General features: G+C 42.6%; 1 protein-coding gene across 2 annotated transcripts in view; it reads right to left on the bottom strand.

The window, feature by feature from the left end:
- Positions 1-27,508, bottom strand: part of GABPB1 (GA binding protein transcription factor subunit beta 1) — a 43,977-nt gene that overhangs the window by 6,124 nt on the left and 10,345 nt on the right. For both annotated transcript variants that reach the window (XM_030189600.1, XM_030189599.1), the window contains exons 4-8: positions 25,304-25,498; positions 22,342-22,453; positions 21,744-21,860; positions 7,412-7,600; positions 6,226-6,341 (exon numbers count right to left, since the gene is read on the bottom strand). In XM_030189600.1, coding sequence (XP_030045460.1) covers positions 6,226-6,341; positions 7,412-7,600; positions 21,744-21,860; positions 22,342-22,453; positions 25,304-25,498 — 729 coding nt within the window. The remainder of the gene's footprint in view (positions 1-6,225; positions 6,342-7,411; positions 7,601-21,743; positions 21,861-22,341; positions 22,454-25,303; positions 25,499-27,508) is intronic.

Below are 27,508 nucleotides of genomic sequence, written 5' to 3'. Positions count from 1 at the left end.
ATGAGGACAGTGTGTCAAGAAGTAAATTATGATTGACCGTGTCAAAAGCGGCACATAGGTCGAGGAGGATGAGGATGGAGTAGTGACCTTTGGATTTGGCAAGGAACAGGTCATTGCAGGCTTTAGAGAGTGCTGTTTCTGTCAAGTGTAGTGGGCGAAAGCCGGACTGAAGCGGTTTAGGCTATGCAACTCTTCTCTGGTATTTTCATTGCTGGTGGGGGGGTTAGATCAGAAGGACCAGGAGCTCCAACTAACAGCGTCTGCTCCCAAGCATAGCATCATATGACCTCTCTATTTGTTTAAAAACATTACCATGTAATTGTCTCCTAGTCTTTGTACTTTTTGAAACAGCAAACAATTGATTCACATTTACTCATTCCACGCCACTCAGAATTCTGTAGACCTCTATCATATATTCCCTCAGCTGACTCTTTCAGTGTGAAGAGCCCTAACCTCTTAACCTTTCCCTCATATGAAAGGAGTTCCATTCCCATAATAATTTTGGTCACCCATCTCTGTACCTTTTCTAATTCCACTATCGTTTTTGAGATATGGCAACCAGAATTGCACACAATACGCAAGGTGAAGACAAACCATGGAGTGATGCAGAGGCATTATAACATTTTTGTTTTATTTTCTATTCCTTTCCTAGTAATTCCTAACATTCTGGTTTTTTGGCTGCTGCTGTACACTGAACAGAAAAATTCAATGTATTCTCCATGTTGACACTTAATGGTTTAATCGTAAAATATTTATATACTGCCTCTATCCAAGGCAAAGCACAAGAGAACATACATAAAACCTAACACCCATAAATATACTCGAACAGGCCTGTCCTCTCCCCACTTCCATAACCCTCCCACCCCTCCATAAACCAACCCTAAAATGGACCCTGCTGCAGATAACTCGCGCTAAGCTTTAGTAAAATACCACCTGAGTTTTTACCTTTACAGCAAGCTTCTTTTAAAATTCTTCTTCAGCTTTTCTTGTTAATGCTTTGCATCTAACTTGCCAGTGCATGTGCTACTTCCTGTTTTCTTCATTTGGATTATTGTTCCATTTTTTGAAATATTTTCTTTTGGCTTCAATAGCCCCTTTTTTAATATTTGGAATATACGTGGTCTGGATTTCCAAGATATTTTTGAACAATGTCCATGTCTAATTTAAACTCCTTTTCAGCTGCTCCATTAGCTTTTATTTTTTTTTTTACCCATTTTCCTCACTTTATTATAGTTGCCCTTTTGAAAAGTTATATGCTGCCATAGTAGATGCCCCTAATGTCTTTATTGTAGTTAATAACTGAAATTTGATCATGTTATGATCACTGTTGCCCAGTGGACCCAACACCATTATATCTCTTGCACCAAGTCCTGAATTCTCCCTTCTTGTCAGTTGCTGGACCAGCTACTCCTTGAACTTTGACACACCTGCTGCAAATTTCAGAGCAGCACCACCTCTAAACAATTACCACCAGAGCCCTGGCTAAATCCAAAACACCAAGAAGGCTGACTCTGCCTCCAGGCAAGCCACCTCCTTGACAGTTGCCTGCTTCTGCTCCCTAGCTTCCTCAAATTGCTGTCGGGTCCAATGTAGTCAGGCCCATTTTAATATGTACACCAACATGTTATGTAATCACACAAAACACATTTTTAGCACAACTGTTTTTGCATAGGCACTGAAGAAGTTATAACCGTTTTCTGGGTCACTTAAGAGTATAAGTTTCAGGCCTGAATTTTGAAAGTTTCCCATGGAATTTACCTTTTAAATATTTCCACAACTGCTAACGCAGTACATAAAGGCACAAAGTACGCAGGGAAAATATGCAGAAAGCCGACACAAGAATTTCAAAATGAAATATCAAGAGTATACTTCTAGCGGTCTGCCCTGCCAAGCCCCTTTACCCCACAGAAGAGGGAAAACAGTTTTCAATGGGCCTTTCTCCATGGCTAAACTTCTGTTGATTGGACAGTTTTATTTTGAGTCCACCACTGATAAATATTTGTTAATGAGACACAGAGAAATACGTTATAAGATTTTTATAACAAGATTGAAATAGGTGATGCTTGCACATGTCTGAATTGTAGAAAGTGGTATTTGTGCATATAACAGGAGTTTTTCAGGACCTATGATTACAAAGGGGCCTAAATGGAGTCTTCTTTAAAGCTGTTTGGCTATTGAAGTCAGTGTCCTTGGCCATACAAGGTCCTTTTCTCCTATTTTATAAGGATTGTAAAGTCTCTATCTGTTTCATACATATTTGCTAGTAGTGATAATTTTTTTTAGGATTGTATTGGAATTGTTTTCCATCTTTTTTGGTGCACCCACTGAAAATCTCTTTTAAAATTGCCTCTTACATTTTATTTTTAATTAATACAGGGAATGAAAGGAAAAAACATATAAGCAAAGCGATTTTCAGCAGAGTTGGTAGTTTGAAGGTCTGACCTTTAGGTTAAATTTTCAAACGGAAATTATGAGCCCCTTTTACTAAACTGAGCTAGTGACACCCGGTGTGGCAATGCTGACAAAGCCCATTCACTTTGAATGGGCTTCGTCGGCACTGCCACGTGGGAATCGCTTGTGCAATTTGGTAAAAGAGGCCCTACGTGAGGGGTTTCACTTTGTATAAAGTAGGTAAAAAGTCTGCAGGTATTTTTGTAAATACATTTTCAAAGAGGCTCTGGCTTCACATGTGAATGTATATGAGGGTTTAAAATCCTGAAATATACTTTCCTTCCTCTGCCCACGCCTCTTTTCCTCATAGCTAAATCAGCTCTCTTGTGAAACTCTGTGACTAGACTTGGTCAATGAAAGGAATGCTGTTCTCAGCCTTAGTGATTTAAATAAAGAATGCCTTAATTATCTGCAAAAAATCCCTTTGAAACATTTTCATCCAACATGTTCCAAGACATCTTTGTAAACCAAACTGTCTGCAAACTGCCATTCATAAGGCTTACCTGAATGTATCTGTTATGAAGACCTGTATTTGAATCTGCTATTTAAGAGGTCTTTTACTAAACCGCGGCAGAAATCAGCTGGTGGTAAATGCCAAGAGCCCCATAGGAATATAATGGGCGTCTCGGCATTTACCACCAGCTGATTTCTACCATGAGCTAAAAAATGCTACTGCAGCTTAGTTAAAGAGAAAAATTGCACTGGATACCAATCAAAGAACGTATCACATTCAAAATCTGCACGACTGTTCATAAAATTATTTACGGTGAGGCACTGGGATACATGACAGACCTCATCGACCTGCCAACCAGAAACACCACAAAATCTGCACGATCATACCTAAACCTCCACTACCCAAGCAGCAAAAGACTCAAATACAAATCTACCTATGCAAACAACTTTTCCTACCTAAGTGCACAACTATAGAACACATTACCAAAAGAAGTAAAAACTACACTCGACCACCTAAATTTTCGGAAAGCACTAAAGACAGTCCTGTTCAGAAAAGCATACCCAACTGACCCAACATAAAAATACCTGGTTACATACAACACAATGTAACCAAAGACCGTAATGGACATTATCTGACTCTTCTTCCCCCTTTCCCTCTCTAACTTCCCCCCCAACCACACCTACCTTACATGTACCTCATTCTACTACAATATCACTTTGTATTCATTCATACTATGTATTTGTTCAGACCGTAATCGGCTAACGTCGTTAACGGTTATATGTAAGCCACATTGAGCCTGCAAAAGGTGGGAAAATGTGGGAAACAAATGTAACAAATAATAATAATAATTAAGAGAGCCTAGGTATGTCACAAAACTAACTGAGATTTCTGTAAAACAAGCTTGACAAAGTTTCTTAGGAACTGGGAGCCAGACTTGTAACAACTAGAATTTTTATTCATTTATGCACATTTATAAATTGCAGATTCATAATGTGCTAAGATGATGCACAGCAAGTTGTTTAACACAGTAGCAGGGAAGGAGCAGATGGAGGCAACTGCTCTCCCCCCTCACTCACCCACCTGCAACCTATCTGGCAATGAAGAAAGGCTTTAGGTTGTGGCTGGTGGGGCAATGGGAGAAACCAAAGATGCAGCAACTAAGAGTGGGTGGGATGGAAGCAACCTTAGCTTCTTCATTGCCCACCTGCCCTCAAGTAGCTTCAGTTTTAACCCCTTCCTATTGCTACTGCCATCCACTCCCATCATACAAAGCCACTTTTTATCACCTATCCAGCCACTCCAGCAGCAGCCTTGGCTCACATCCCCATCCACAGCAGTAGCCTCTGAATCTCTCTTATACCCCCCCCCTCCCGCCCCCAAACAATAGCTTCTCTCAATAATCTCTCCCCCCTCCCAAAAAAAAAACAAAAAACAGATCCTTAAAAATTTTTTAATTTATACTACCAACAGGGCTGCTGGAGAATGGCTTCCGCAGTAACAATGCTCCATAAGGGCTGCTTCCAAGGTTGCTAGTGCTCCAAGCATCCTCCTGATCAAGGTAGCTCCACGTGGGCTGCCTCTCTAGGGTGGATACCCTCAGTTTTCTCTCTCTGCTTCCCCCACCTCCCCAACGTGCAGACATATACACTCATAGCTCTCTCTCTCTCTCTGCCTCCACCCAGCACGCACATCTGTCACTCACCACTCCATATACCCTCCTATAGCATACCCCCTCCCCCCCAATAGCTGTCTCCCAATGATGACTCCCTTCCAAACTGAATTCTCAATACTGCTCTCCAGCTTTTAATCTTATCCATCTGCACATACCTCCCCTCCCCAGCTCCTGCACCCCAGCACACTAACACCAGTTTTCACTCCCCCTCCTTCAGAAGCACAGACACCTAATTTGCACTTCCCCCACCCCCAGCAATACTAGAAAAACAGAAATGCAACATAATGGAGATGCACATCTCGCAAAGCTGACATGGTCCAATTGATAAATAAAATAAAATATTGTTTTCTACCTTTGTAGTCTGAGCCTTTTATTTTTCCATTCGATTTTGTCTGTGTCTCTTCTGCTTTTCTCTGTTTTTCCCGCCTTTCCAGAGTCTCCTGTCTATTCGACATTTGTTCCCTCTTCGTGTCTGCCATCCATCTTCTCTCTGTATTCCCATCTGTCCTCTCCAGCATCTCTCTGCTTTATCCCTGTTCAGCATCTACTCTTTTAGTGTCCCTATCCTCCCCTTATATTTTAGTTTTGCCCCTCTACACCCCTACCTTCCCCCCCTGTGCTCAACAATGCCCGTCTATGCTCCTATCCTACCCATTTTCCACCACTGTCCTGTGCCCCTTTCTCTATTCTTACTCTATGCCCAGTATCACCCCTCTCTTCCTTCCTCCCAAACCCAAGGGTCCAGCACATTTCCATCTCTTTTCAGCCCCAATCCCACCCCAGGGTTCAGTATATCTCCATCTCCCTTCAGCCCCCACCCCCAGGGTTCAGCACATCTCAGTCTTCTCCTGCCCATGAGTCCAACATATCTTTCTCCCTCTCCCCACTCCTTCCAAATTCAGTGTCTCTTTCACCCCCCCCCCCATCAGACTTCTAGGCACACTGCTCTGGTTGGCGTTAGGGCCTTCCCTCTGCCAGGTCTCGCCTTCTGTGAGGTAAGTTCCTGCTTCCACAAAGGTGGAACCCAGCAAAGGAAAGGCCCTGACCCCAGCAAGAGCAGCATGTCTTGAAAGCTGCTGCTGCTGCCAACACAGAGGATCAGAGGCAAGTTTTCGGGGGGGGGGGGGGGGGGGGGGGAGAGAAGAGTGACAGAAATGTTGAATTAGGGAGCAGTGAGAGGGAGAGAAACGCCAGCTGGATCCAGCGAGGGAGAGAGAGGGACTGTGGGCAGGAACAAAAAAATATGTTCAGGTTAGGGTGAAAAATCTAGATGCCATGTCATATTTTTTTAGTCGCCATGGAGACCTGGCACCTGGGGTTTGTGAAGCCCTGCTGTAAAAGGACAAGCAATGTTCTCCAATTTATTTCACAGGCCTTGATATCTCTGGTTTTGTGGAGGCTTCCTAGCCAGTTTCACTGAGATCATTGGCAACATAAAGGGGAACACAAAAATCATGTATATCATCCAATAAAAAACAATTAGCAGCACAAATGTAACACAACACTGAATCAATAACACACATTAAACTGCATTAACATATATTAATGTGCAATAATGTATATTACCAATGTGCTTAGTGAATCAACAAATAACACCTATGTTAATAACACTAAAAAATCTAGCTCTTAGTTTTTAACTCTATCTTACCTCTATTTCTGCAGAGTCTACACGATTTTCTATAAATTCAATACACTGTCTCTTGGTTGGAGGTTCTTCACTTATTACAGTTTCTTCAGCAATATCTGTTGCTGGTACTGTTAATACTGCAAGAAAATAGACATCCCACTTTTATAGCTAAATATTGCTGTTAAATCCTGGCCCTGTGCACAGGTTTCTGTCCAATCAGAGAACCCAAGCAAGAAGAGGAGATGGGATGTGTGACAATATAGCCACTGCCAGCTGCAAGTTGGGAGTATAAGTGTGGAGAGAGGGAGAACAGAGGTCTATGTATGAGGGAGCCCATTTCATTGGGCCCCATCCACTGATTTAAAATATTTCTAAAATCTTTATGTTACAGAAAAAAGATTAAAATCATATAAATGGCTTCTACTATGGAAAAGATGGACAGCTTTATCTTCCAATTTATTGCATAGACATAAAAGGTCACTAAAATAATATACAGTGATTGCTTTTTATTGAACTAAGTTAATGAAAACAATTTGACCTGATGAAGGGAAAATATTTTCCAAAACCTAGTCTAGAAATGTGATATATTAGTTAATTAAAAACAGATCATTTTTTTCATTCTTAGATGTTTTGGTTATGAACTTTGTGGTATCTGCTGTTTGTTGGTGGTTTATTTTGATCTATCATCAATAAAAATGTTGAAACATAAAAACAAATCATTTTATATTTTTTGTTAACCTTTATTTCTGTACAGTCAAGTAAACACAGAAATCATACTAATTTACTATACAAAAAACAGACCTGACACTTGCTTAGCTGTGTTAGATGTTAATGTGGCAGTTAGCATGTTTCCTTAGCAATTAGTCCATGCAAATCTCCATAGTAACAGCTAACACTAACTGATCATGTGGAAGAAAACGTGGCACAGTTTTAGCTACACTTATTCCAATTATGTTAACTGCATTGTGCTATCTGCAATGTAGTTCATGCATGGTAAAAATACATTTTCTCTATGTCAACCTATGTGAAGATGCTGAAAACATCATTAACAGTTAATGCAGAGGCTCTGTACTTACAATGTGATAATTTTGGGCAATTACCACATGGTGACTGCAACACCTTATCACGCTTTCGTAAACAGGTCCCTATATAATCATTTATTAAGCACCATATTAAGATACGAATTAACAAGTTTGATTCTACTTACCTTGTTGTCCATCTGGCATGGTGACAATTATAGGTTGACCAATTCCACTGGTAGGAATTGCTGACTGCAGATTGCCCAAATGAATGCCATCTGTAACTATAGTAATAACCTGTTGACCTCCGGAACTTACAACCTGCTGAATTGCACCATCCACAGTTTCTGCTGTCACTACTTCTTCTGTGGCTACAACTGGTAAAAAAGATGGAAAAAAATGTAGCTCTTTCAGTCTTAGAAACCATTTTTTGAAAACCATTGAAAGATTTAAATCAGATAAATAAAACTGAACATTACATCTCCAACTGGTCAATGGAAACTGCACTGTACACCCTTAAGAGGTAGAGTTGACTGATAAAAACTAACCTATTTGTAGAAGTACCCCCAAAATTAATTTTCAATGTTCCAATTAATAATTTGGCTTAACTTGCACACTTCTAATAATGATTATGATACCACACAACAGAAGCGATATAGTACATCCAGTATTTTGTCATTACTTGTTAACTACAGAGAACCATTACTAAAGACTATAACATATACTGCTCTCTAAAGAACAAACACATTTCTTATTTCACCACATAGAATCCATGACTCCATTCAATTTGTGCTGACAATCTTTAGCTACCACACCAATCTTGGATGCACAGGTTAGTCTTTTTTTTTTGCCTTGTTTACCACTTCTGTTCCCCAAACAAACACTCATATGTCCAACATCCTAATCCTTCCACCGATTTTGTTATTTGGGACATTTTACCATTAATCTCTTCTCTCCAGTTTGTCACACTTTAATTCTTATGATAGCACAATAATATTTTTATTTCTCCTTTAAGATTGGTCTGCAGTTTTCCAATACTGAAGTCAGTGATGATATATACTTTAGAAATTGATCTGTTTTAAGAAAAGTATCCTCCACTGATAAGCAACGAGTTGTCTTCAGCTTCTTCGCTACTTTCACCAGAAATAAAAAACTTTAAAAAAAAAAACCAATGTTGGGTAGCATACCTTATCCATTGGAAACTTGGTAAATACTACAACACTGTTATACCAGAATAGCTGTGGTATCATGACCCGAAGAGAATTATGGAGAATGAAGATGTTATGATCACTTGAGACTTCCTATTCCAACCAATTAAAAGATGGATGCAAGAAACCACACAGTAGTGAAAGATAAAAGCATAAGAATTGCATTGATAACAGAGGTGTCAGAGCCAAGTGAATATTCTGTGAATTGTGTGGAGAGAGAGAAGGTACTCAAGAACCAAGAAATGCAACTGGAGACCAAGAAAATGTGTAAGAAAAATAACAGAAATATCTTCCATCAGTTTGGACGCTACAGGCTTGATTAAAAGGAATGTCTCAGCATACCATGTTAGACTGCTTATACAGGTTACATTTTATGAACTCTAAAAAGAAGCTCTCTTTTACATAATACAAGTACTACAGCGAGATTCAGCAAAGAGTCCGAGATTATATGCCACATACCCTGGCTTAGGAGTGAGGTTCATTACTGTCACAGTATATGCAAAACTAACCCATTTGAAGACACTGCACCCAAAAGCAACCATTAAAGTGCACTATCAAGGACAGAGGGTGCAGACATTCTGCTGGAAATTAACTCAGATAATTCATATAACCATATAGTAACAGTGGAGGAGTGGCCTAGTAGTTTGTGTGGTGGACTCTGGTCCTGGGGAACTGAGGAACTGAGTTTGATTCCCACTTCAGGCACAGGCAGCTCCTTGTGACTCTGGGCAAGTCACTTAACCCTCCATTGCCCCATGTAAGCCGCATTGAGCCTGCCATGAGTGGGAAAGCGCAGGGTACAAATGTAACAAAAATAAAATAGATACTATTGGAGATTCTACATGGAATGTTGCTACTATTGGAGATTCTACATGGAATGTTGCTATTCCACTAGCAACATTCCATGTAGAAGGCTGTGCAGGCTTCTGTTTCTGTGAGTCTGACGTCCTGCACGTATGTGCAGGACGTCAGACTCGCAGAAGCAGAAGCCCGTGCGGCCACATTGGTGATCTGCAAGGGCCAACTTCTACATGGAATGTTGCTAGAATAGCAACATTCCATGTAGAATCTCAAATAGTAGCAACAGTGGAGGAGTGGCCTAGTGGTAATGGAGGAGTGGCCTAGTTGTTAGGGTGGTGGACTTTGGTCCTGGGGAACTGAGGAACTGAGTTCAATTCCCACTTCAGGCACAGGCAGCTCCTTATGACTCTGGCCAAGTCACTTAACCCTCCATTGCCCCATGTAAGCCGCATTGAGCCTGCCATGAGTGGGAAAGCGCAGGGTACAAATGTAACAAAAATAAAATAGATACTATTGGAGATTCTACATGGAATGTTGCTACTATTGGAGATTCTACATGGAATGTTGCTACTATTGGACATTCTACATGGAATGTTGCTATTCCACTAGCAACATTCCATGTAGAAGGCTGTGCAGGCTTCTGTTTCTGTGAGTCTGACGTCCTGCACGTACGTGCAGGACGTCAGACTCACAGAAGCAGAAGCCTGCGCGGCCACATTGGTGATCTGCAAGCGCCGACTTCTACATGGAATGTTGCTAGTGGAATAGCAACATTCCATGTAGAATCTCCAATAGTAGCAAGTGGAGGAGTGGCCTAGTGGTTAGGGTGGTGGACTTTGGTCCTGAGGAACTGAGTTCGATTCCCACTTTAGGCACAGGCAGCTCCTTGTGACTCTGGGCAAGTCACTTAACCCTCCATTGCCCCATGTAAGCCGCATTGAGCCTGCCATGAGTGGGAAAGCGCAGGGTACAAATGTAACAAAAATAAAATAGATACTATTGGAGATTCTACATGGAATGTTGCTACTATTGGACATTCTACATGGAATGTTGCTATTCCACTAGCAACATTCCATGTAGAAGGCTGCACAGGCTTCTGTTTCTGTGAGTCTGACGTCCTGCACATACGTGCAGGACGTCAGACTCACAGAAGCAGAAGCCTGTGCGGCCACATTGGTGACCTGCAAGGGCCGACTTCTACATGGAATGTTGCTAGTGGAATAGCACATTCCATGTAGAATCTCAAATAGTAGCAACAGTGGAGGAGTGGCCTAGTGGTTAGGGTGGTGGACTTTGGTCCTGAGGAACTGAGTTCGATTCCCACTTCAGGCACAGGCAGCTCCTTGTGACTCTGGGCAAGTCACTTAACCCTCCATTGCCCCATGTAAGCCGCATTGAGCCTGCCATGAGTGGGAAAGCACAAGGTACAAATGTAACAAAAAAAAAAAAAAATTAAAATAAAATAAATAACAGCTGTAACAATGAAAACAACACCTCACACTCATTCCACTCAAAGATATCTTCAGCAGTATCAACTTGTTTTGAAAACAAGCTGCTTGCTGCAAGAAGAATATCATACGTCACCTTAACTATTACAGGTACCATTCATAAAGAGTTTTCCCCCTAAGAAGAAAAGGAAATAATAATCTTTATTTGCTCTTCAAATCATAATCAAAAGAAAATTACATCCAGATTTTGCCGTATCTTACTTTAAAGTCCAGGGCAATACAAGGGGAAATAATGTTATTCAAAACCCAGAAAATGTCATGGCACAAAAAAGCAGTAGTACAATCAGTAAGCATCTCAAGTCCATTCATCCCATTCTGTGCTTTGATTTTTTTCAGCAGTCTCTGCCATTCTGTTGAATATTTTCCATATGCACAATATATTTCAAAACTAAGGTCTCATAGCTCATCTAGGGAATGTCAGAGATCAGACAAGAACTAGGCACAACTCCAGCTTTCATCTTTTCAATTAATTACACTATTACTTACAATGACTTGCATTAAATTAATTATGGCAATCACTGCTTTCTAAAGAAGTTTCTGCATGTATGTCACCACTCCAGAAATAACAAAAACACTCATAAAAAATATTTATGTATGAAAGTAAATCAGTATTTTACTCAGCATGAACAATAATACAAAATTATACTGTGTAAAAGGGAAGGAAAGGAATTTTGGATTTGACTCAGGTCTTTTTTGTTCAGTTCTATCTCAAGATGAGATACAATCTGATACAGTAGATTGGAAAAGAAAAGGTTGAGGGGAGACATAACGACTGAGCTCCACAAAATCCTGTGTAGAACAGGCTCTTTCAAAAAATACAAAAGACCAGGGGACACTCAATGAAATTACATGGAAACACTTTTAAAACAAATGGAAGGAAATATTTCTTTTCACTCAAAGAATAGTTAAGCTCTGGAACTCACTGCCGGAGGATGTGGTACCAGTGGTTAGTGTATCTGGGTTTTAAAAAGTTTTGTACAAGTTCTAGGAGGAAGAGTGCATAGTCTGCTATAGAGATAGACATGGGGGAAGCCATTGCTTGCTCTGGGATTGGTAGCATGGTTTCTTACTACTATTTGGGTTTCTGCCAGGTACTTGTGACTTGGATTGGCAACTGTTGGAAGCAGGATACTGGGCTAGATGGACCATTGGTCTGACCCAATATGGCTATTCTTTTGTTATGTTATGTTCTTATATTTTCCTGGCCATGGAGAACTTAGAATCTCAGGCTGTACCTGAAGTAATGGAGGGATAAATGACTTGCACACAATCACAACAAGTCACACTGGAATTTGAAATCAAGTTTCCCTAGTTCTTAGGCCACTGCTCTAACCATTACACTCCTCCATAATATCAAAAATCCACATGCTGCTAATATAAAATTCTATAAAGAACTTTCAGGCCTCACTGCCAGAATTTAAGAACAATTAAAGGAAAGAGCTACTCACCTGTAGCAGATGGTCTCTGAGGACAGCAGTATGGATATTTTTCCTGGTGGGTGATGTCAAGTAGCCTGCCATGGTCAAGTGCTCCCCAGAGTTCCTTCTTAAAGTCTTTGGAAGCAGCCCACCATGCACGCATGTGCCTCCTCACCCACTGTCATCACACAGGACCAGTCCAGTCTAGTAGAATAGCCACCCTACTGTCCTTGAACAACACCTGCTACGGGTGAGTAACTTCATCTTCTCTGAGGACTAGCAGGATGCAAATATTCTTACTGTTGGAAATCCCTAGCTACCAGGCTGTCTTAAATAAAAAGGAGAAAAAAAAGAGACCTGCAACAGGCACAGCCTAACATGATAAAAAAAAAAAAAAGTTGATGACCTTTGGTTAAGACGGCCTGGGACAGAAAACAAATAGGACTAGGGGAATGGTGTTGGATTCTAGACCCAAATTCTGAAAAACCATCTGACCAAACCCAGCTATCGCTTGGGAGTCTTGCTCCAGACAGTAGTGAACGCTGAATGTATAGACTGAAGTCTATGTTGCAGCTCTGCAAATCTCATCTATGGAGGCTGGCCTCAGGTGGGCTACCAGTGAAGTCATGGCCCTGACCTTATGAGCCTTGACATGACCGTCTAGAGTCAGCCCAGCCTGAGCATAAGTAAAGGAGATGCAATCTGCTAGCCAACTGGAAATTGTGCATTTGCTGACAGCTACCCCCTTCCTGTCTGGGTCAAAAGAAATAAAAAGCTGTGTGGACTGTCTATGGGCTTTAGCCCTCTCCAGATAGAAGGCTAAGGCTCACTTACAATCCAAGGTATGCCGAACATTCTTGGCAGGATGGTAATGTGGTTTTGGGAAAAATGTTGGTAGAATGATTGATTGAGATGGAACTTTGACACTACCTTAGTAAGGAACTTAGTGTGTGTGCTGAGAACTATTCTATTGTGGTGAAACTTAGTGTAAGTTGAGTCAGCTACAAGGGTTTGCAGCTCTCTGACCCTGCAAGGTGAAATGACCACCACCAGACCTAAAACTTTCCAGGTCAAATACTTCAGATGACAGGAATTAAGCATCTCAAAAGGAGCTTTCATCAGCTGGGTGAGGACAACATTGACATCCCATGACACAAGTGGAGGTTTGACTGGGGACTCTCTCAATAAACAAGCCTCACATGAAGTGAGCAACCAGAGGCTGTACAGAGATGGGCTTACCTCCCACACGGTGAAGATAAGAATTAATTGCACTGAGATGAACCCTTATAGAGTTGATTTTCTAACCAGACTCTGAGAGGTGAAAGTATTCAACCAGTTTCTGGGTAGGACAAGTGAGGGGATCTAATGCCTTGTGCTTGAGGCCTGAGAATTTCTTTGTACAAATTTTTCAGAAAGCTACAATGTAAAATATATTTTTTTGATCATCCTCAAACTATTGACATCTCCATTTGTAAGTGAGCTTCTAAATGGTGTCCACCGGGACCGATGAATGCAGTGGTATCGACATACAAGAGCTTAGTGTTTCCGGATTTGGATTACATGAAGAAGCAGATATATCAAGTGACTAAGGGACAGGAGAACTTTTCTCAATCCCAAAGGGAGGCATTAAAAGAATTACAGCAAGAGTAGTCTATTATCATATTAAAAGCAGACAAAGGAGGAGCCACAGTTATCTGGGGAAGAGAACAATATCAACAGGAGGCAAGTAAACAGTTAAATAACGTGGAAGCTTATTTTAAGCTCCAGGAAGATCCGCTAATAATGCTACAAGAACAAATTAAAGGGCTGGTTGAACCCGCCTTAAAAAGAAACATGTTGACAACCAAGGAAGCCAACCTTTTGTTAGAATCTCGACCACAGACTCCAAAAATCTATTTTGTGCCAAAAGGTACATAAAAGTGTGGAATTACCCCCAGGTCGTCCAATAGTTTCAACGAGATCATCGATTTTGGAACCTGTGTCTAAATTTGTGGACACTTTTTTGAAGATACAAGTGCCAAAGATTCCATCATATATTCGATATACCTCTCATTTTTTAAGAGAACTGGAAACTATTACATATGAGATGGACACTATGTGGTTGGTTTCATTGGATATAGTTGCTTTATATACCCAGATACCCCAGGAGGGGGCATTAGAAATCATTTAACATACATTACAAGCTCATCCAGATACAGAACAAATTTCTACAGTTTTTTTTGATGGGGTTGGGCCGTTTGGTTATCCAATATAATTATTTTTGTATGAGGACCAGTTTTTCCAACAGACACAAGGAGTTGCTATGGGGGCAACATTTAGCCCCGTCGGTGACCACCCTATACATTGCCGAGTTGGAATCCAGATTTATATATCCGGACAAATTTCAAGCAGTCGGATTTTTGAAAAGATTTCTGGACGATATATTTTTCTTATGTACAGGTTCAGAGAGTGCGTTGAATGAATTTGTTGAATGTTTGAATTCATTAGACCCCCACATTAAATTCACCAAGCATTATAGTTATTCAGATATGGAATTTTTGGATGCAAAAATCATTAAACGAGGGAATCGGTTGTATACCACACTATACAGGAAACTGGTAGAACGAAATACTTTGCTACAATTTGCAGTTTCCATCAGTATCCATTAAAATATAATCTTCCTGTAAGCCAGTTCCTCCATTTACGGAGGATCTGCTCCACTATGGACGAGTTCAAATCACGATCAAAAATACTGAAACAGAGATTTATTGAGAGGATACCCTTCATCATCTATTAAAAAAAAAATACATATCTTAGAGCAAGATTTGCCCAGCGTCCTTTACTGCTTCAGGAGAGCAAAGAGATGAGGGAGGAATAGTTAGTATGTGTGCTCCCCTATAAGAATGTTAGCAAAAAAGTGGTAGAGATTCTTAAAAAACATTGGCATGTCATGCAATTATTTTCTTGTTTTAAGGAGTTTCCTGTAGTGGCATATAAAAGGGGCAAAATCATAGGAGAATATCTTAGTAGGAACAAATTTAGAGTTCCTGAAGAAGGGGAAAGAAGGGAAACCCATACAAGTTGTGGGCATTGCCAATGGTGTAAGTTTATGTATGAGGCCAAAGTGTGGGAAGACCCCCAAACAGGGTGGGAAATCAAGGTTAGGGACAGGACAAACTGTGAGTCTAGGAATGTGGTGTATATCATAAATTGTCCTTGTAACTTAGTTTATGTAGGAAGAAGTAGTCGACCGATTAAAGTACGATTGGCTGAACACAAATCCCGCATCACCACTGAAAACATCCAAGCCCCATTGGTGAACAACTGGCTAACTTCAGGACACGCAGTAATTGATATTAAATGGCGCATTATTGATCACATACAAGTGGGGAGGGAGGTTGGTTCAGTAGATAGTGTTCTCAATTATAAAGAGCAACAGTGGATATTCAAATTAAATATAGTAGAGCCGAAGGGATTAAATGCAGAATCAGAATGGAGATCATTGCTATAGCCAATCAGGGTCCAGAGGTTGGGTCACGTCATGAGTAGGAAGTAAGATTTAAGAAGCAATAAGCACGCCGTCGCCATCTTGGCAGATTAAGCTTTTTGATGTGGAGCGAGTGATGAAATAGCATAGAGGTAATCGGGTTTGTTAAGTAAGATGTTAATAGGAGGCTTTCTGAACATAGGGGTTTCCTTTTAACATATTAATTGATAAGGGCATATTTTGTTTGCAGGGGAAGTCCTTGAAACAGCCCTAGGGGCAAAACATGTCATGTCGGAGGTTTGTCCTCTCACCATACAGCAAACCTCCTCCACTTAAATAAGTAACAAACACCTCTTAGTGGAATCTTTCATGGAAGCCAGCAAGATGCGGGAGATACCCTCTGGCAAATCTAAGGTTTCAAATTCTATGCTCTCAACATCCAAGCAGTGAGGGACAGGGATTGGAGGTTGGGATGCAGGAAAGAGACCCCTCATTCTGCATGTTGAGGGTCAGAAAACAATTCAATCTCCACAAATCTTTGGAGGATAATTCCAGAAGAAGAGGAAACCAGATCTACCTCGGCCAGTATGGCATGATGGGGATCATAGCTCCCTGATCTTGCTTGAGTTTCAGCAGTCTTCTCTATGAAAGGAATTAGAGGATAGGCATATAGGAGACCCTCTCTCCAGTGCAGGAGAAATGCATACAGCACTAGACTGCCATGTGATCTGGGCGTGGAACAGAACTGTTGTTGAGATGAGTGGCAGAAAGATCCGAGAGGGTGCCCCATGATCAGAAGATCCTGCGGATTATGTCCATATTTAGAGACTAATGTGGTTGCAAAACCCTGCTAGGTCTGTCCGCCAGGTAGCTGTCCTTTCTTGGAAGGTATATGGCCCAGAGGTCCATGCCGTAAAGGAGGGACCACTGCCACAAGGGGTAGGATCCCATACCCCCCCCCCCCACACTTGTTACATAAAACAACCTGGTTGTCCATTTGGATAAGAACAATTTAGTTTTGCAGCTGATCTCTGAACGCCTTTAGAGCATTCCAAATAGCCCTGAGCTCGAGGAGATTGATATGAAGGTCCATTTCCTGAACTGACCAAGCTCCTTGGGTGTGAAGCCCATCCACAAGAGCTCCCCATCTTAGGTTGGATGCATCCATTGTTAGCATCTTCTGAGGAGGTGGGATTTGGAATGATAGTCCCACAACCAAATTTGTCCAAATTGTCCACCAGAGAAGTGATGAGTCAACGCTGGAGAAATCTGGATAACATCCGCTAGGTTCCCAGTCACCTGAGACCACTGGGAAGCTAGGGTTCACTGCTTCTCTCAAGTGGAGATGTGCCATGGGAGTGACATGCACTGTTGAGGCCATGTGGCCCATTAATCTCAACATCTGATGAGCTGTGATATGCTTGCTGGCTTGGACCAATGAGGACAGCGTTGATAAGATATCCGCTCTCGCCTGTGGAAGAAAAGCCAAGCCTGCAATGTATCTAGCAGGGCTTCTATGCACGCCAATCACTGGATTGGGAGAAGATGGGACATGGGGTAGTTCACAATGAATCCTAGTAACTCCAGTATCCGAGTAGTTAGGCACACGGACTCGGATGCTCCCTCCTGTGATGTGCTCTTGACCAGCCAATTGTCCAGACAGGGAAACACATACACTCCCAGCCTGCGTAGATATGCCGTTAATACCACTAGACATTTGGTGAATACCCTGGGAGCTGATGCGAGGCCAAATGGCAGTATGCGGTACTGGTAGTGGTGGTTCCCTATTTGAAATCTGAGATACATCCCAGTCACAGGAAGTATCAAAATGTGGGTACAGGCATCCTTTAAATCCAGAAAGCACAGTCAGTCATTTGCCTGAATCATGGGGAGAAGGGTGCACAGGAAAATCATCCTGAACTTTCCTTTGACCAGGAATTTTTCAGGGCCCTTAGGTCTAGAATGGGTCAAAATCCCTTCATTTTCTTGGGCACACGGAAGTATCTGGAATAGAATCCCTTTCCTTCTTCACTCTGACTTGGAGAAGGGCAAAGATTTCCTCTACAAGTACCTGCTTGTGCTGAGTGATAATGCTCTCCGTGGGCAATTTGGAGATTTTTGATGTCAATGGAGGGCATAAACGAGCTGGACAATTTGAAGAACCCACTGGTTAGAGGTAACAAGGGACCACCTGTGATGGAAAAATTTCAGCCTCCTTCCCACCAGTAGGCTGTCTAGGGCAGCTACTTTGAGTGTGGCAATGCTCTCCGTGGGCAATTTGGAGATTTTTGATGCCAATGGAGGGAATAAACGAGACGGACTATTTGAAGAACCCACTGGTTAGAGGTAACAAGGGACCACCTGTGATGGAAAGATTTCAGCTTCCTCCCCACCAGTAGGCTGTCCAGAACGGCTACTTTGAGTGTGGCAATGCTTTCCTGGAGCCAGTCAAAAGCTCTTCCCTTGCTTTGACCGGGGTGCCGGCTAGGACTTCTGAGGACAGGAATGGCAAGGCCGAGAATGCTAGCCTTGGGACTGTTGGGCAGCATAGGAAGATGGCGGGAACCTAAGCCTTTGAGAGCAGGAGGGTTGCTGTCTAGGCCACTCGAAAACCTCTGAGAGGAAGAGGATGCACCTGGTAGGTGCCAAAAAATTTGGTGTCTGTGTGTTTCTTTATGAGGTCAGCAACCTCCTCCACCTCATCTCCAAACAAGTTGTCCCCTCAGCAAGGGACATTTGCCAACCCCTCCTGAACCGCTACTTCCAGGTCAGAGATATGCAGCCACGAAAGTCTGTGCATCCCACACCCATTTGGAAAGTCTGAACGCCACATCAAAATAGTCATAAGCCCCTCTGGCCAGATGTTTTCTACACTCCAGCTGCTTACTGGCCAACTGGTAAAGCTCAGTGGTTTGCTCCTGTGGGAGAGAATCTGTCGGATTAATTGTACTGCGGACCAGAGTCTGCAAGTAAAGGCTCATGTAGAGCTGGTAGGACTGGATGCAAGCAATAAGCATTGAGGCCTGAAATGTTTTCCTCCCTTCCTTCCTCTAGTGTCCGAGCTCCTACCTGGGGGTGCCGAGGCATGAGTCCTGGAGCTCCTAACTCATTTGAGGGCAGATTCAACCACCAGAGGGTTGTGAGACAATTAAGCCTTCTCAAATCCCAGAGCCTTTTGGATACGATACTGCATATCCACCTTCTTTGGTGCCACCTGCACCGAGGGGAGATTCCCAATTCTTCATCAGTGCATCTTTAAGGATAGGGTGCAACAGTACCGTGGCTCCTTCCTTAGCAGGAGACTCATAGACCAGCATAGTTAACATTTCTGCTCTGGGCTCCTCCTCTGTCTCTAAGTTAAACAGAATGGCAGAAGCCATCTCCCTCACAAAACCAGTTAAAGAGAGACTCTCAGGTGGAGATTTACATCTCTTTTGAGTTGGGATCAGAGGGAATGCCATATGAAGCATCCTCTGAGAAGTAATGTTGGTCTTCCTCCGAGTCCCATGAGTGAGCTGAGTGAGTCTGTGCCTCCCTCGACTCAGTAGAACCATGTCCATGCCCCGAAGAGTGCCGAGGTATAGCCCTACCCTCCAACTCTGGGGAAGCTTCCTCCTCCAATGTCAAGAGCAGTACCGTATGCTTCGATGTCGACACCCTTCGAGGTGCCAGTGTCGAAGATGTCTGTACAGACATAGAAGAAGCCTCACGGGAGAATCTGGGGGTGATCCGCAGCTGGCACAAGTGCCCTAGATACCTGAGCAGTCTGCTGCTGCAACATCTGCGCCAGCTCTTCCCTAAGCATGGCTTGGAACCACCCATCGAATGAAGGCATCGGAAAAGGAGGGGTTCCAGGAGGGAGGCAGCCTGAGAAGGCATCAGTACTGAACCGGTAGCAGGTACCTTGGAGACTTCTGCACCTGCACCTCTTCCAGAAAGGAGGAGCATTCCTCTTGCTGCTGGTGCTTCTTGGGTATCAGCGATGCCGATGTCCCAGTGCTCCCAGCACTATGGATCCTAAGGAGCTTAACCGAGATTGGGTGGCAGAGCCGGTGGCGGGAGGCGGGGATAGTGCTGGGCAGACTTATACGGTCTGTGCCAGAGCCGGTGGTGGGAGGCAGGGCTGGTGGTTGGAAGGCGGGGATAGTGCTGGGCAGACTTATACGGTCTGTGTCCTGAAGAGGACAGGTACAAATCAAAGTAGGGTATACACAAAAAGTAGCACATATGAGTTTATCTTGTTGGGCAGACTGGATGGACCATGCAGGTCTTTTTCTGCCGTCATTTACTATGTATGTTACTATGTAATCAAGAAAACCGATGCTTGTGTTTCTTGAGCTTCCCCTGATGCGGACAATGTTGAACCTGTACACGTCCTCGGTGTTGGATCCGATGCTGACCAGTCCCGGGGCATACTCTCAGTGCCCAGTGTCGAGAGAGGTGGTGCAGTCCCAATGGATGTTGAAGCCTTGGCAGTCATCAAGGTCAATGCTTCTGGTGCTGATGTTGATGCACCAATCTTTCGAGGAGCCAAAACGTTTCTCCTGTTGGGCCTGCCATGCCCTCTGTGTCCTCAGCTTTTGAAGCCACTGGGGTTCTTGAGACATCAAAAAAAAAAAAAAAAAAAACTGCTGCCAAATTAAACTCCTCAATTTTGAGCCAAAAAAAGGGGAAGTACCAATTGAGGTTGGTGCTCTGGCCTAAAAATGGCCTAGCAGGTTGTAAAAATGAAAGGAAACTTGGAGTGCTGAAAAACTACTAAAAATAAAAGGAAAGGTAAAGAAAAGAGGAATTACTAAGCTGTTTGAGACTTTCATTTGGGAGATGTTGCCAAAAAAAGAATAGAAACCAAAGAATAGTATATGCAACAGGACATTTCCACACCAAGAGAAAAGTGATGAAAAAATCCAGATGTTCACAAAGCACAAGACTTTATTGCAAAATGTAAAAGACTCAACATGGCACCATGTTTTGGCTTGATCCCTGCCTCAGGAGTCTTAAAAGAAGTCACAGTTGATATATGGACAAATAATCGCTATCTATATAAGTGATTCAGTCTTTAAAAAGACTAGGAAAACACACAGAAACAAGTGCTTGAGATAGTCAAGTGCAAACGATGTGCACAAGTGAGCGGAAAAAAAAAAACAATAAAAATTTAAAAAACAGCCACAGCAAAATCAAGCAATTCAATCTTCAAAAAAATAACCCATCAGACCATTCCTAATTCTGTAAAGAGGCTCAAGTTGACAAACACACAAAACAGAAAAAAAACTTTAAAGTGGACTAGAAATCTTTCTAAGATAGCTAGGGGAATAAACCTAATAAGAATGGACATGACGGAAACTGTATAAGGCAAAAGTTACTCAAGCTCCAGAGAAGAAAGAAAACTAAGCAAGGTTCCACATAACAGCAATGAGGTGAAATTTGCACATATGCATTGTAGGGCTTCTCAAAAGCTTCCAGAAAAATCTGAACTGTGGAAGCTTCTCCCCACAGCCTTCATCAGATGACATCACCACACGTTCAAAAAGATATAAACAGGATAGAGTCAGTCCAGAGAGCACCTACTAAAAGGGTCAGTGATCCTCTACATAAAGCATATAGGGACAGATAAAGGTCTCAATATGTATACTTTAGAAAAAAGGAGAGAGAAGGGAGATATGAGAGAGATGTTGAAATACCTCTATGACATATATACACAGGAGGAAGCTCTGGAATGAGAGGGCATACAATGGGGTGAAAGGGGATAGAGTAATGTAAGCAAATACTTTTTTACAGAAAAGTGTGGAATGGCCTTCTGGTGGATGTGGTGGACACAAAGGCTGTATGCGAATTCAATAAAGTGTGGGACAAGCACAGAGGATCTCTAAGGGACAGGAAGGAATAGTACATATTAGTAGACGGTATCGATGGGGAGACTAGATAGAAAATGACAGCAGACAACAGTCTATCTGTGAGGACGCTATCCTGCTTGTCCTCCGAGAAGAATTCCTTCACCAAAATCCATGGTTTTAACAAAAGCAGTCTTTTCTGAGATGCTTTCCTAACTTCATGTTCAGTGATTCTGGCCCCTAGGCTGTACCATCTCCCGTAAGAGAAATAATATACTGGTTTCTAACCTGGTGTATCTGATGCATTAGACAATGGTGCCGAGGCTTCTGCTAAAGCTGCTAATGTAGCTAGTACTGATGTTGATGAATTCCCAAACTGTACTGTGGAAGATACTCCAGATTCATCTAGAACAGGAAAATAAAAACTGTTGAAACACTATATCTATTACAAAATAAGTATATACATGAGTACCTATTTCACGCAAATGGATATGTTACACAGCTATAAATGAGAATATCATTTATGATGTCAGTTGAAATATTTAGATCAAAATAATGGATCTATAATTAGTCTTATACCTGAAAAAAACTAAACAAAAAAACCCCTTGTAGTCTGCATAAATAAATAAAATGGATGAAGCAATAAAGCTACTATTTGCTATTATGAGCTATCATAATAGATTACTCTAAATCCATGAATATAATGCATACCTCTTTATTAAAAAGAACCAAAAGGAATGAAAACTTGCAATCATCTTACCATTATTTTCACCAACTGTCAGTTCAGAATATGGTGAATATCTACTAGAGTATCAAAATCCTAATAGCTTTCCTACATACAAATGGATACCTGCTGTTTTTGATTAATTTGGTGAAGATACCAGACCTGTTAGGTTCACTACCCCTCCAGGTCCAATGATAAACTGAGGTGTCGCCGTATGTATTGTAACCGTGTCTGGACTTTCTGGATTTGTGTTAATCTGGTTCTGCATAGCAATCTAGAAAACAAAACAAAATATTTGTAGCATACTGCTAATAAATAGTTCCAGTTCTCACAAATATGCACTGTATTAGAAACATGTTTTATGGTCTTGGGTAAAATACACTGCCATTATAGGGCTCAATTTGGTGAGGAGGCAACCAAATCAATAAATAAATTACAGAGAACAATACGGTATCTATTTGCTAGAGACAATTGGGCCCGATATTCAGACCACGGAAGGTAGCTAGCTGGGCTGTCTCCTGCATTCAGCACTGAGCCCGGATATTCAATGCTGGGCTATTTCCGGTGACCGGCATTAAATATCCCGGTGTTTTTTGGCCAGTTTAAATTTATCCAGCCAAGTCAATAATCAGCACTGGCCAGTTAAGTTTAAAACTGGCCAAAGATATTCCAGCTAGTTTGGTAGTGAAATTTGGCCACCAAACTGAGGGGCCCTTTTACAGAGCAGCAGAAGCCCAATGTGGGCTTACTGCTTGCTCTTCCGGGACTACCACCAGCCCAATATAGCCAATGGCAGTAGTCCCAGCCTGAGCCCATGCCATTTCTGGGAGAAATAGAAAACCCCCGTAAATGGCTTGCACGGCGATAACCCGGCTGTAATCGAACATCGCTGCGTGCTGTCCAGTTACTGCCAGGTTAGCGCAGGTGCCCTTATCGCCACCTCAATGGATGGTGGTAAGGGTTCCCTACCGCATGGCCACTTGTGCAGGGGTTTTTTTTAACGCACTGCGGTAAAAAGAGCCCTGGGGCATGGGAAAAACGGACCCCGCTGCTAGCGCAGGGCTCTTTTTCCTGCTGCTTGGTAAAAGGACCCCTGAGCCAGAAATGCACTAAATATTTGGCAAATAACCGGCTATCAGCCAAGCGCTAACTGTCAATATTCAACAGGAGATAGCTGGCTATCTCCCACTGAATATTGCTGAATAGCCAGTTTAAGTGCCATTTAACTGGTCAGGAGCCGTTCCTGCCAGTTAAATGGTTTTAAATATTGGGTTGAATTATGTCCATGGGTTTAAACACTGAAACAGAATGGATACCATTGATTTGGTCAATCATATGAATAGAATACGGTTGAGTGTTTTTGTTATTTGCACTGTTTGAGTAGATGCCATTATTTTTCAACAATGGATAGATGCAACTGTGTGAGTTCCCTGAGGCAGGATGGTATCATGATAGATAACTGTCAACTCCACTCCAACTCTGCCCTCATAACAGCCCTCTGCTGCTCAGATTTAAGATGGGTGGTTAGTGCCAAAATTCAGTGGCACAGCCTGGTTAAGTGCTGCTAAATATCAGCAGTTGGCCTGCTAAGCGTGATATAAGTGAGCTGAAGGTATCCAGCGAGTTCCCACCAAACAGTTCACATCCACCAACCCCCCACCCCCCTTGACAGTTCCCACCTAGGGCTATACCCTCTGACAAATTCCCACTCAAGGGGGACTATTCCCTCCCGGCTATTTCCCACCCTGGAAAGTTTTTTCTTAATGGGATCTAGTGTTTGGGTTTTTTTCCCGGTTTTCTTTTTATGCATCAGAATTTGCATAAACAGTGCCGCTGTGTGGAGTGAAACTGTGTGTCACTGACAGTCATCCAGGTTTGTGTAAAAAACTGATTTGTGATCGTGGAATCATGTGGGAGTGGGTGGAAATTGTAGTTTTTGACTTCTGAAGTGAAGGTATTTGTCTGGGTATGAGAAAGTGTTTGGAATTGGGATGTAATCATTAAAAAAAAAAATTTTCATGTGTGTCTGGTTGTGTCAGAGGTTATAGTTTACGCTCTTTATTTGGATTTTGGTTTTGTTTTGGGTTTTTGTTTCCAGAAATTTTATTGATTTTATACATAAAAATACAAGAAATTTAGTATAAGTATAAATCGCACATGACAAAATTATTAACGGTATCAGTTATAAAGGTAGACAGTAAAAGACCTAAACAAACATGTGCCATCTTGAAAAGGTACTCAAAATATTAGTAATGAGAAAAAATGCAACAGTGAAGTAATACAAAAAATACTAAGAATACTAAAATTGCTGTTCCCAGGGCATTGAGGTGTGGAGAATATGGTGTCTGTAATATTAAACATGGATAGAAATCCTGTAGAAGAGGAGGTGTGTTTATTTACTATAATATAGTATATTGAGTATAGTGGTATGAGCTTTGTAAGAAAGAGGACAAAAGAGACCATATGGAACATTTCTGTTGTACATGCCCCATAATTTTTGCTAGAACCCACACACACAGGCAGATGGAACTAGCTGGTCAAGAGAGCAGCAGGAACACATCTCAGGACCCACAGGAGCAAGGTAGCAGTTAGGGTTGCTAACGACGCAAGAGTGTCAGGCTAGGGGCAGCTGGGGGCTAGGGGCAGCCGGGGTTCAGCCTAGTTCCTGGTGTCTGACATCATTGAAGGGGCACCGGTGCAGAAGAATAGGTCCCGTGAAGAGCGGGGAAACTCCTCCCGCTGCGTGTCAGCAGTGCGATCCTGGCTCCAGTAGATGGCTCCTCCCGTTCAACATGACCAGGACTGCCGAGTTACGGTAAGACCATGACACTGAATTCAATAAAGTGTAGGTCAAGCACATAGGATCTCTAAGGGAGAGGAAGGAATAGCACATGGTATAGATGGGCAGTTTTGATCAGTCATATGGTCTTTATCTGCCATTGTTTTCTGTTTCTAAGTAATATGTTAAAAGGTGTCATCTGTTGGAAAGCAACCATCAATTTAAGATAAAGTAAATTTCAGATGGATGAAAAAAAATATAAAGGGTTTCTATTTTGAAAAGTCACAGCTTTCTTGAACAAATATCTTTTTGTACAGTAATTCTGAGTACCAATTTAGATGTTACCTGTAATATTTCTGCTATATCTTCATTCCCATTATCCAGAGATATGTCAAATGCAGTCTTACAAAATTTACTCTGTGAGTGGACATCTGCTCCATATTTGATTAAAAGTTCAACAACATCTTGGTGATTGTGTTGCGTGGCCCAGTGAAGAGCTGTCATCTTCAGCATGTCCTTGGCATTGACGTCAGCCCCATGCTACAAAGATACAACACATATAGCATCAATGCAGGCTGTTTGAACAGGCAATACTGCAAATAGTTTTGTATCTGAGATAATGATAGCATATAGCACTACTTCATATGTTTGCCATCACACTGCCTTACAAAATTACCATTCAATTTTACTGTACTCCAAACTGAACAAGCACATCAGAGAACTAATTTAAAGAATCCTTAGGTTCACTTTGAATATATATTGTAAAGGTAGTGATTGGTGCTGCTGTATGCAAATCCTTTCTAGATGACAAAAATTAGGGCTGCATTCCAATTCAAATTCTGATGCCATTAATTGTGGTATCCAGCCTGCCAGCATCTCCCCACTACCACCACTGTATCCAGCCTGCAAGCTTCCCTGTGTCTAGCCTGCCAGCATCTTATTTCTACCGTGTCAATCTCTCCCTTCCTTCCCTACGCTTCCCCCCACCCGGAGTCCAACATCACTCCCTCTCTCCTCCTTTTATTCCATCCCTTCTGCCCCTCGTGACAAGAACCTACCCTTCCCTCCCCCCTCTGGGTCCAACACTGTCCCTCTCTCCTTTCCTTTCATCCCCTCCATCCTTCGGGACAAACTATCCTTCTCTTCCTTCCCTCCCCTCTGCCCCCCCAACCAGGTCCAACATTTATTCCTCTCTTCCCTCCTTTCATGCCTCTTCCCCCCCTCCCCCGGGTCCCACCTGCCAGCATCTCATTTCTGCCCTGTGTCCCATCTCCCTCTCTCCTGCCTCCCTCTCCCAGGTCCAATATTGCTCCCTCTCTCCTCCCTTTCTGCACATCCCTCTCTCACCTGGTCCCCTGTACCGTCAAAGTTGCTTAGACAGCAGAAGCAGCACAGCAGTGTCTATGCTCCAGAGGCTCCCTCTGCTCATCCAGCCACTGAGGAAACCAGAAATTGCATTAGACGGGGAAACTCTGGTCAGAGGAAGCCTCTGAAGCAAGGGGAAGGAAAAGCAGCATATAGGACACTGAAGATACAGGGCAGTGGGTGAAGGAGAGAAGTGCAGGGACAGATGCCAATCGTGCCACTGGTAGATGTGGGGGAGTGATTAATTTCATTAGCGGCAAGTCATTTTTTTTTTTTAAATCGCAGCTGATAAATAACACGTTAATCACAATTAACTTGCAACCCTACAGACACATCACGACAACAGAGCAACTAAGTGACTGTTTTGTTCTCTAGGGGATATTGTATCACAATTTGAAAACTGAAAGGAATAAACAAGTGATTGCAATTTAATTACAACGGGAGATGTTTTTATGCCGATGATGAAGAGTTTCAGCTCCGAGGGCTGTTGAGCCCGGAGCTCTTTGAGGCGGCGTCAGGTTACTACTTTCGCCCTACTGCAGTTTTCAACCTCTCCTCCTACCGCAGTCTCACTGCTTCTCATCCTTTGAAGTTCACTCCATCCGTCTATTCTACCCACTGCCACTCAGAGTTGCAGTCATTTACCGCCCCCCTGATAAGTTCCTCTCTTCCTTCCTTACCGACTTCGATGCCTGGCTCTGCGTTTTTCTTGAGCCCTCATCCCCATCCCTCATTCTTGGAGACTTTAACATACACACTGATAACCCATCCGACTCGTACGCTTCTCAGTTCCTGACTCTAACCTCCTCCTTCAACCTTCAACTGAGCTCCATCACCCCCACTCACCAATCTGGCCACTGTCTTGACCTCGTCCTCTCCTCTACCTGCTCACCCTCCAATTTCTGCGCCTCAGCTCTTCCTCTCTCTGACCATCACCTGATCACCTTCACACTTCATCACCCTCCCCCTCAGTCCCGCCCAACACTAACCACTACTTCCAGGAATCTCCAGGCTGTCGACCCTCCCACCTTATCGTCTAATATCTCTAATCTCCTCCCTTCCATCATGTCCTCCGAGTCTGTCGACAAAGCTGTCTCCACTTACAATGCCACTCTCTCCTCTGCTCTGGACACCCTTGCACCATCTATCTCCCGTCCCACAAGGCGTACTAATCCCCAGCCCTGC

Source organism: Microcaecilia unicolor, chromosome 1 (assembly GCF_901765095.1).
Source record: "Microcaecilia unicolor chromosome 1, aMicUni1.1, whole genome shotgun sequence".
In the NCBI taxonomy this organism is placed as follows: Eukaryota; Metazoa; Chordata; class Amphibia; order Gymnophiona; family Siphonopidae; genus Microcaecilia; species Microcaecilia unicolor.
This window is presented reverse-complemented; position numbering and strand designations above follow the sequence as displayed.